This window comes from Crassostrea angulata, unplaced genomic scaffold (genome assembly GCF_025612915.1).
Source record: "Crassostrea angulata isolate pt1a10 unplaced genomic scaffold, ASM2561291v2 HiC_scaffold_1, whole genome shotgun sequence".
NCBI lineage: Eukaryota > Metazoa > Mollusca > Bivalvia > Ostreida > Ostreidae > Magallana > Magallana angulata.
The window spans coordinates 306,977-317,532 of NW_026441566.1; the positions used below are offsets into that span (position 1 = coordinate 306,977).

Below are 10,556 nucleotides of genomic sequence, written 5' to 3' on the forward strand. Positions count from 1 at the left end.
CATGATTGGGATAACTTCAACGAAATGAGTAGCAGGTATTTTCTACATCTGAATAGCTTTCCCAAAAGCAAACAGTAGGATCTCCTGTTTTATAAATCTGAACAACATTTACAGCAGCTTTTTGTTTTGTTAGATTTATATACAACAATAGTTGATGGTCAAGAGACATATTTACATAACAATAACAATCTCATTGTACACATGATACAAGAGACAATTAAATAAATGTATGATTTGTCAGACGTATCCTAACAAGTCCATTATATCAGACCAGGTCCATGATCAAACATTGTCTGTCGTCCTGTTTAACCACAGTACCAGACCACCACTTGCAATTCCAAGACTGTGCAATTCGAAAGTAACAATATCTAGTTGTTTACGATGAAAGTAAGGGATGGGGGTACGCCCCTGCTTCCTGGCCCGCCCATTCTGGATTCCCTTGGCTTCCTCTCTGTAAAAACACACGTAATATTTGATACATGTGTATTACAAAAAATCAGTATAATGCAACAATTTGATAAATATACTATAGTACAAATTGTTACTATATTCTGGGTACTCTTCTCTCTTTGTATTCATTCATTCATTCACACTTAGCTGTGATATATTTCATGCAGTTTTAAATTACCGTCAAAAGAGAGATAACCTTGTTTTGACTTGGATAAACTGGTTAATTGGATAAACTGGTTAATTGGATAAACTGGTTAATTGGATAAACTGAGAGTAATAACATCTCTGTATATTCTAACAATTAACTGAAAGTTTCTGATTTTATAATATATCTGAAAAAGAAATTGATGATGAATTGAAATTTTTTTTCTGAATGTCTATACTCTGTCCCGAGTTTTTGCTTCCACCACTTTTTGCTTGATATTTCAATAATAGTAAATACCTTTGTGCTCAAACAATGTTCATCCGCTAATATGAAAAATGTCCAGATTATCTGTTTTGAAACGCCCCCTCTTCCGCTTCAGGTTTCAATACACATCCCAAAATTGAAAGTCTACGGAGATTTAGCATTGCATCAGCCATTAATAAGCCCGGATGATAGAGTTAAAAAAATTACGCGATGTATTCCGAGTGTATTCCGAATGGAGAAAAGATGTAAACATTTCCCATTATAAATCTCCATAAGAAAATTGTTTTCGTTCCTGTGAAATTTAATGAGTGAAAAGGGATAATTGTTTAATGAAGATATCTTGGATATATTCCCTTTCATCGATTTCAATTGTATTTCTTTTACAGGTATGTGTATTTTTATTAAAAATCATCAAAAAGTGATGGAAGCAATAACTTGGGACAGACTATAGATACTTAGACATGAAAATAACTTAAGACTGTCAAATGAATAAAATGTAAGAATAAATTAAAATCAAATGAGATCTTCACAAGGAAGCAATGTAATGAGATAAACTGGGACTTGGACCTCAGGGAACTCTGTACACATCTGGGTCCTGAGGCCAGATTGTAGAAGCCAAACGACATCTTTTATGATGCAGACAATGGCTTTAGAATCTATCCTTATGTCAAAACAGGCACTTGGGCACAAACAAATATCTTAAGTGAATCCTTGAATATCCACAATCTCTTTAAATAACATTGGATGTTTCATGTAGCAGGCTTTACCTTTAACTACACAGGTCTCCTCTCTGTATTTGTCAATGTCACAACACCTGTGAGCCAGGTGAGCTAAATCAGCCCGCATTTCCTAGAAAAAACATTTACAAAGATCTTCAACACTTGATAATCAAAAAGGGTTAATCTGATGGACAAGACATCTTCTGGCCTTGATGTAGAGAGTATTGGAGAAGTAGTCCACATTTTCCAGTCTGTAGGGGTCCATCTCTGTCAGCTCAGTGAAGGCGTTGACTGCCATATCTACCTCTGTCAACAAACAAAGGTAAATATACATAAAATACTACAGGTAAATATTCCAGGTAAATTTGAAAATGCATTGTTTAATATCCACTTAAAGTTGTAAACAACTAATTAGAAATACACAAAGGACTTCTCAAATTATTCCTCCTTCTACCCAACCACCCCACTACAAGAGGCCCAGGAGCAATATTGCAGACTTGAAGGAAAGTATACTGATAACAAGAGATGCTTGTGAAACACTTATGCCTCCCTCCCTTGAAGACTTTATTGAAGAAAATGAATGGAATCTGCAAATAGTTGAAATTTTTCGGAGTCCAAGGGGCATAACTTCTTGAGCAATATCGCTGACTTGATGGGAATTAATTAATTTTGTGATGCCAGAATAGCTCACTACCCTCACTAAATTAACTACAGTGGCCTCCGGGTATAACGAGATGCTGAGGACATAGATTTATTTCTCTTTATAACCGATACTCGTTATATCCGATGTTGGCATTTCCCACGGTGAAACGTGATCGTTGTTCTTTACATTTCAAATAACATTTATAAATAAGGGATAATGATAATACATGGTTACTGTCTTGAAATATATGAATTAACTTAGCTATATTTAGGGGGGTTAAGAAAACGTGACAGAGGGCTAGGCTTGCTGAACCCTCTTCACGTTTTCGACCCGAACCCAAATATAGCTAATACTTCGAGATATTTATATTTATTCCACAATATCATATCAACTTGCGGGCACAAATTTTTACCTCATAATATACGGAGTCTCGTTATAAACGATTTCATTGTATCCAGAAGTTTTTAAAAGGAAATAATTATAAAGAAATATTTTGGGACAAAACAATCATCTCGTTATAAGCAGAACCTCGTTATATCTAAGCTCGTTATCCCCGGGAGCCACTGCACAATAAAAAAATGTCTAAATTGTGCTGTACATTGAATATCTTTGATCTCTATAAATATACTATTAATATTTACTTTTAATGGGATTTTTCCTCCTGGTCAATTTTATAGAAAACGGCTGTCACAATCATATCATACAGAAAAAATTATAAAGGGTAAATATCCAAATTAATTACATTCTAAACGAATAAAACTTAGTTCTTTTAATGGCATTAATTAATTTTTTTCTGTTGATATCATTTATTTTTCATTACACATATTATGACTGCATTGATCAATCAATTCAAAAATTTACACAGTAAAAATACCTTAATTGCCTGTGTGCAAAAAAGTACCTGACTAAAAATATTTTCAATCACATGGTAATTTTTCAGAAAATCTACTTGCTAGCAAATCTTTTTTCTGTCTGCTTTTTCCCCAGAAGTTTGTACAAAAAATATTCCCATCTATGTAATTAAACTTTAAACCAGGCAAAGACACAGTATTTTAAAAAGTTTATACTTGCGGACCATCTTTATAAAAATTGTTGATCTTTAAAATATAAGCCTTAATTATTAATTACTTTATAGTCCAGTATATTGAGTCACATTTCTTTGCACTTAAATAAAATTCTAGGAAAATGACACAAAATGAAAGTACACCCCCCCCCCCCAAATAAACCAAAAACCCAGCACCCAAAAAAAGATTAGATATTTCCACAGTTGTTAGACTTCCTTATATTTAATATGGAGTCCTCTCCTCACGAAACGTAAGTACATTATACATTTATCAGTATCCTCTTTTTATTATTATACATGTAAATACTATAATAAAGTTTTAAATTTTGTTAACGGAATAATTGATTAAGAATTAAAATGAGGGAAGTATATATTTCAAAATAACAATAATATAGATATGAGGGACTCCAGCACATGTCAGAGTCGGTGTTTGTGGGACTGTGTGAGATAGTTGGAACCTCACAACAGGTGGTCATCAGGAGGGAGACAGAGGACATTGTGGAGATGGTGGAGAGACGAGTGACACCTAATGATGGGGTCATTACGATGATGAGTGGAAGTCTCAGAGAAGGTTTCAGATTGAATGGATCAGATGTGGACACCATGTACTGGACTAACGGCCACCGAGTGATCATGGACGTGTCTCAGTCTGAGTATTACAACACAGCCAGTACAACCTTGATTCTCTCTGACAGTTCTGAGAGTCCACCAGGATTCACTTTACTTCAGTTACTGACACCAACGACATACAGAGAAGTCCAATCAGCATGTGTCAGAATGAATGGCAGAGTCTATATATCTAGTTCAATATACAGACAGTTAACTTGTTCGGCATTGATTCCTAATTCTACCGTACATGGACCCTGTGGTAGTGGTAATATGGGGGGATTAGAATATGACCATGCCCACTGTTTTGTTTGTGACTTTTGGCCTCCGTCTGCCTCCTCATGGATAGATAGATGTCACTCATGGCCTGATCCTGAAGTTGTTCATGATATTGTCAGAAATGGGTGTCACTTTGTAGCAATAGGACACCCATTAGGACCAAATGAAAACCTAGAGTGGAGAATTTCTTTTTCTCGGGCAGAATATAAACTTGTGTATTCAATGAACCACAGCCAATTTTTAACATATGGGTTGTTAAAACTTTTCCTAAAGGAAGTCATAAATCATCAATCAGAAGAAACCAATAAACTGTTGTGTTCCTATCACATGAAGACAACAGTTTTCTGGGCGATTCAACAAAACACACTACCTCACTGGTGTCCACAAAATCTCCTGGCCGGTTTCTGGGACTGCCTTAAACTCCTCCTTAAATGGGTGTATAAGGGAGTTTGTCCGAACTTTTTCATTCCACTAAACAACCTGTTTCTGACAAAGGTCTATGGATCAGCACAAAACAGATTGTTCCTACAGTTACATGAACTGTACAAGAAAGGTCTGGCCTGTCTGTTACAGAGTTCCTCTATCAGGTCCTCCATCATTAATGTCCTGTACAATCCTAGACTTTTTATTTGCACAAATGAGAGATTAATGAGGAGTGAAGTTGATTATGATGTAGAACTTGTTAATGAGTTCTCTATTATTGCTGTAACTAGGACAAATAGCCATAACAAAGCCATACACCTAATAGAACAGTTAGTAGAGTCACCCCTGACAAACTATCAAGCTGTTACATTACAGAGACTTACAGCCTTCATATTTCAGATTACTGCCTTTACATTGCACAACATATGTGTCAACAAACAGATGTATATTGCAGACAAACTGTCATGTCACATGCTGAAATTAGCAGCCAAGTTTGGGTGTGTATCTGACATGTTGTACATTGCCATGTATTATTACAAGACATTCAGATGCAGGGAAGCTTTATTTGTTATAGAGATGACAAAGGTCAAGTTAGCACAACCATATCTGATGTATAATGAACATGTGGACAGAGAGAGGTATACTGAGGCTGTAGGGGGACAGTCCTGGTCTACAAAGATGAGACAGGCTGTAGCATGGGATATCTTACTTGACAACACAATCTGTTATATCAGTGAACTAATACCAGAACAACAGTCTGCTCTACAGAACAGAGAGTATACATTAGTTATCCCCTTGTATGTATTGTTACACTTCCTAGAGTTCTTGTGTCACAGACACATTGATATGACATTATCACAAGCAGCTGTAGATGAGCTACAGGTCCTAGTCCACCATGATCAGGGAATGTATATATATGATCTATCCAGAGACATCTCCTGGGAGATCCTGGGGATCTGTCAACAGATCACAGGGAACCTCCAGGCTGCTCTATACTCATACCAACAGTCACTCACACAGCATCCAATGAACAGAATACAAACTGCTACACAGAGGAGAATACATGATATCGTTCAGTCTACACCACACCAGTAAATAAACCAGTATGGTGGAATATTAGACCAAGATTGAGAAGTCATCAACAAAAACAACATTTACACTAACGTTTTTAATTAGTTCTACTGTAGTAATATATAAGGAAAAAAATTCAAATACGTACACAATGACACTCCTTACAATTGTACATTTTTTGCATTCATCCGTAAATTGTTACAAAAGGACAGTTTTTTTTCTGCCAGGGTTGGAATTATTATGATAATTCATAATCTTAATATCAAGGATTTGCTAATTTATTACTAGAAATCTCAAAGTGCTCTCCTTGATTGCAATTTAAAGATACAATATATATCAAATTATAATGCCCTAGGCCTATATCTCCTCTCAGCCTATCAAATCACCTGGCTCAAATCAAGACCAACATTAAGCCTATCAAATCACCTGGCTCAAATCAAGACCAACAATCAGCCTATCAAATCACCTGGCTCAAATCAAGACCAACAATCAGCCTATCAAATCACCTGGCTCAAATCAAGACCAACATTCAGCCTATCAAATCACCTGAACCAAATCAAGACAAACACTCAACCTATCAAATCACCTGGCTCAAATCAAGACCAACATTCAGCCTATCAAATCACCTGAACCAAATCAAGACAAACACTCAACCTATCAAATCACCTGAACCAAATCAAGACAAACACTCAACCTATCAAATCACCTGAACCAAATCAAGACCAACATTCAGCCAATCAAATCACCTGAACCAAATCAAGGCCAATACCGAGTCTATCAATTCACCTGACATATCAAGACCAATACCGGATCAACATTCAGCCTATCAAATCACCTGGCACAAAACAAGACCAATACCGAGTCTATTAAATCACCTGACACAAATCAAGACCAACATTCAGCATATCAAATCACCTGGCTCAAATCAAGACCAACACTCAGCCTATCAAATCACCTGGCTCAAATCAAGACCAACATTCAGCCTATCAAATCACCTGAACCAAATCAAGACCAATACTGAGTCTATTAAATCACCTGACACAAATCAAGACCAATACCAAGTCTATTAAATCACCTGACACAAATCAAGACCAATACCGATGTCTATCAAAGCACCTCGTACACCAGAGGACCTACCTCTCATGTTGTTGTAAGCCATGGCGACCTGTGACACAATGTAGGAACTCTTGACGAACCCTTTATCCATCAGGTGTTGGTAAATCTTGAGTCCCTCCTCATTCAACTGCAGCTCCAGGTAAATGTGACCCAGAAAGATATGCTTCATCCAGTGATTGGGGAGGGAAAGTGCCAGCAGCTTTAACAGTATCAAGGCAGTTAAAATTTGTGTAGATATTCATTTTAAGTTAATTGAATTCAGTTTATGTATTACTGTGTTTAAGATTGCTTAAAATCAAACTACTGTAGTTAAAAGAGATGGTAACATATCAGCTACAAAAGAATCAAGGCATCTGACGGTTTGTTATGCATGTATTCAGTAATGGTATCAATGTATTAAAGATTGCTTAAATCAATTTACTGTAGTTAGTTAAAAGATTGTAAAAAATTATTTTCTGTGTGGAATTGAGATCTAATCAAATCAGTTTATTAATAAAAGAGAGATAACTCACAGACTCCTTGTCTTTGATGAGGGTCACTTGTTCTAACCAATATAAGGGAAATAACTCACAGACTCCATGTTTTTGATGAGTGTCACTAGTTCACACCAATATAAGGGAGATAACTCACAGACTCCTTGTCTTTGATGAGTGTCACTGGTCCTAACCAATATAAGGGAGATAACTCACTGACTTCTTGTCTTTGGTGAGTCACTAGTCCTAACCAGTATAAGGGAGATAACTCAATGACTCCTTGTCTTTGATGAGCGTCACTAGTTCTAACCAATATAAGGGAGATAACTCACAGACTCTTTGTCTTTGATGAGGGTCACTAGTTCTAACTACGCCCCCTAGTGCAGTGGTTCAGAGTTCACCGCATCAACAAACACTTCTATAGCTTCTTTCAGTAAATCCAGCTTTTTCAACCCCACACCGTACCTGCAAAATAAAATTCCATACAGAATTAATAGAAAAATCATCATTTTCAATTTATAAAGATTTTGTTTTTGATAGCTACTTTATATTGACTTACGTTCAGACAACTGTCACCGAGTGATCTGTCTCACAAATTAAAAGGAGCATGGTTACGGTTTGGGGCAAAATTTATTTTCCTGTTTTTTTTATGTTTACAATGATTCTGTTAGGCATTTCTAAAAGTAACCAACACATGAATGTCGGTCGTTAAGTTGTAAGCGAGATACAGAGCCCACAATTCATTGTTATGTAAACAAAGCTCAGGTAATGTCATTGTTTACATCTTAATGCTGAAAAAAAATTCCAGATTTCGACCTTCAATGAATGCGACAAACAGAGGAAATGTTTGTTCAAAATGTTAAAAAAGAATCAGCAGATATAAAAACCAGCTTCAAAAATAACTTACATCATCACATCATTACTTATAACTGTACATAACAAAGAATTGTGATATCTGTAACTCGCTTATAACTCAATGACTCTCACTCAAATTTTGGTTGAACATTAGAAATGCATTACTAAAGCATTTTTACAGGGAGATAACTCTCAGATTTTCATTTTGATGTAACACCAATTACCCTTTAATATTTCTAATATGACGTAAAAATTTATATGACATTATATTTGATTTCAGTTTTTTTTATTTCACGGGGTTTCTAGTTTACATTGAAAAATCAAAAAGAAACATGCATTTTATCGATTTACACAAAAATGAAGTTCGCAACATATGGTTTTCAATAGTGTTTTAGAAACACTAGATTGCACATATACTAAGATAATTCTACTTAATTTTTATTCTACTAAAGTTTTTGCCGAGATCAAAGAGATGTCGCGGACATTATTCTCCAATATACCATGAACGTCATCAGTAAATTATCAGATCAGAAATACCAATTTGTCTCGCACTGACCATGAGAGTACAACTTCAAACCGTAAAAAGTTTTAAAACTGCGTCGATTTCACGTGTTAATTCCAGTCAAAATGATGTGTTTTGCCTCAAATGTTTATTTTTAAGGGACCAATGCAGCTGTTCCTAGGACCTCCCTAGCACATTTTCACTGCATGTTTTTACATAAAATATATAACGTGAAGTAGTAATAATTGCCCTATAAAAATTAGGCATGTGATTCGCAAATATTTTACAAATAAGTGAAGAGTATTAAAAATCCAAAGAAAGATTCTGTCGTCTGCATGTGATTCCTTTGATCGATAAACATGTAACATTACTAACAAAACTGTTGTGGTTACACGGATTCCGAACAGTCCTCAAAATGTCGGACCTTGACATAGGAGAAATGATCTGTAGAAATACTGGGCTGTTAGTAGAACAGAAATAAAGTTCTTGTTATTGTGAATGTTCCTCGGTCTCGAAATGTTGTTTGAAATATAAAAGCATCGGCCAATGTCTCGTCTGTTATATTTCAAAACATTTCTCGACCTCGGAGGTTATTCTGCAACATTCACGAAAACACATACTTTTTTTCTTAAATAGTTTATTGGAAATTACGACAAATCAATCATAATATAGTGACATTATTTTCGAACATTTTCAGCATAAATAACACCCATATTTGTTCCATATAAAACGTACATTTTTCACAAAACTACTAGTATTTACATTTCATCAACCTGACAGTTTGAAATCATGAACTTTGACCTTTTGTAGCTATAAAATGGGTCCGGCAAAATCATTTGAATTTTATAAGAAAAAAGGCTTTAGTACACTTAACAAAATGGTATATAACTTTGGTACTATTCCTAAAAAATGCAAGCTGCAAACCTTACCTTAAAAAGTGAAAAATAAAATTTGACAAAAGTAGTGACCATGCCCCTTTAATACTTTTACCTACAAGTAGAAACTGCTACTAACTTACAGATAGATACAGAATCCATCCAGTTCCGTGATGGCATACTTCTTGGCTAGTTCTGTTTTCAGAGTTTTAAGGTGTCCATTCTCTAATTTGTCTGGAGGACCTTGAAAGAAAGGAACATTCATTTAATGTTCATAACCTGTATCATTTTAGATACAGCTTTGACAGAAAACTGCTAATTTCAATAAAATCACAGAAACATGGGAAAATCTATCAATTGACTGTCTATGACTGTTAACAAAACAACTGACTGACAACTTTACCAAATGAATCCGGAGCATTGTCTAATTTTCTCTTTTCATCAGCCAGGTACCTGCCATACATGTGAAGATAGTATGCTTTTTTGTTCTTACAGTCTTGGACAGAGAGGGCTGCCCTGTCATATTCCATGAGATCAAAGAAACTGAAAGCCAAGTAAAACTTGTCATGCTCCTCAATAAAGTCCTTATAAAAGTCATTTAATACCACAATAGAGGACCAACCTCTCATGTTGTTGTCAGCCACCTATGACATAATGTAGGAACTCTTGTCAAACCCTTTATCCATCAGGTGTTGGTAAATCTTGAGTCCCTCCTCATTCAACTGCAGTACAAGGTAAATGTCACCCAGAAAGAAATGTTTCATCCGATGATTGGGGAGGGAAATTGCAAGCAGCTACAACAGTAGAACAGATATTTGATAAAATTAGTTTAAATTGTTCAGTTATCGTATCAAATAATGTATTAAAGATTGTTTCAAATCAAATAACAGTTACTATAGTTAAAAGATTATGTAATAAATTATGGAATAAAAATCTACATTTTTATTAAAAAGGAGGAAACTCATTAACTCTTTGTCTTTAATGAGTTACTAGTGCTTGCCCAAGAAATTATGTCCAACTTTGATCCACTGAATTAGCAAGTTTTCCTGTAACTATGTAAGTGCATTTCAAA

The 10,556-nt window shown here is 35.3% G+C and overlaps 3 protein-coding genes across 3 annotated transcripts; 1 reads left to right on the forward strand and 2 right to left on the reverse strand.

Annotated features, from left to right (window-relative positions):
- Nucleotides 1-109: 109 nt before the first annotated feature.
- Nucleotides 110-7,281, reverse strand: LOC128168499 (cell division cycle protein 23 homolog). The gene is made up of 3 exons (XM_052834707.1): nt 6,801-7,281; nt 1,627-1,884; nt 110-451 (listed from the first exon to the last, which is right to left on the reverse strand). Exons 1-2 carry the CDS (start codon nt 6,946-6,948, stop codon nt 1,748-1,750), a joined length of 285 nt encoding a protein of 94 aa, XP_052690667.1. The 5' UTR covers nt 6,949-7,281; the 3' UTR covers nt 110-451; nt 1,627-1,747.
- Nucleotides 3,419-5,877, forward strand: LOC128168493 (uncharacterized). The gene has a single exon (XM_052834699.1). It carries the CDS (start codon nt 3,699-3,701, stop codon nt 5,685-5,687), a length of 1,989 nt encoding a protein of 662 aa, XP_052690659.1. The 5' UTR covers nt 3,419-3,698; the 3' UTR covers nt 5,688-5,877.
- Nucleotides 7,282-7,385: 104 nt separating the features above from the next.
- On the reverse strand, nt 7,386-10,113 carry LOC128168510 (cell division cycle protein 23 homolog). Its single transcript, XM_052834720.1, has 3 exons — nt 9,888-10,113; nt 9,628-9,727; nt 7,386-7,717 (listed from the first exon to the last, which is right to left on the reverse strand). The coding sequence occupies exons 1-3, from the start codon at nt 10,111-10,113 to the stop codon at nt 7,630-7,632; spliced, it is 414 nt and encodes a 137-aa protein (XP_052690680.1). The 3' UTR covers nt 7,386-7,629.
- Nucleotides 10,114-10,556: the final 443 nt, after the last annotated feature.

What these genes read in the sequence shown, in the direction of transcription:
- LOC128168499 (XM_052834707.1), bottom strand. Translation starts at nt 6,948, where the DNA reads ATGAAGCATATCTTTCTGGGTCACATTTACCTGGAGCTGCAGTTGAAT. An exon ending in GGCTTACAACAACATGAGAG is followed by an intron (nt 1,885 to 6,800) that starts GTAGGTCCTCTG and finishes GTTTGTTGACAG; the next exon opens with AGGTAGATATGGCAGTCAAC.
- LOC128168510 (XM_052834720.1), bottom strand. Translation starts at nt 10,113, where the DNA reads ATGAGAGGTTGGTCCTCTATTGTGGTATTAAATGACTTTTATAAGGAC. An exon ending in CAATGCTCCGGATTCATTTG is followed by an intron (nt 9,728 to 9,887) that starts GTAAAGTTGTCA and finishes CTTTCTTTCAAG; the next exon opens with GTCCTCCAGACAAATTAGAG. An exon ending in GATGGATTCTGTATCTATCT is followed by an intron (nt 7,718 to 9,627) that starts GTAAGTTAGTAG and finishes TTTATTTTGCAG; the next exon opens with GTACGGTGTGGGGTTGAAAA.
- LOC128168493 (XM_052834699.1), top strand. Translation starts at nt 3,699, where the DNA reads ATGTCAGAGTCGGTGTTTGTGGGACTGTGTGAGATAGTTGGAACCTCA.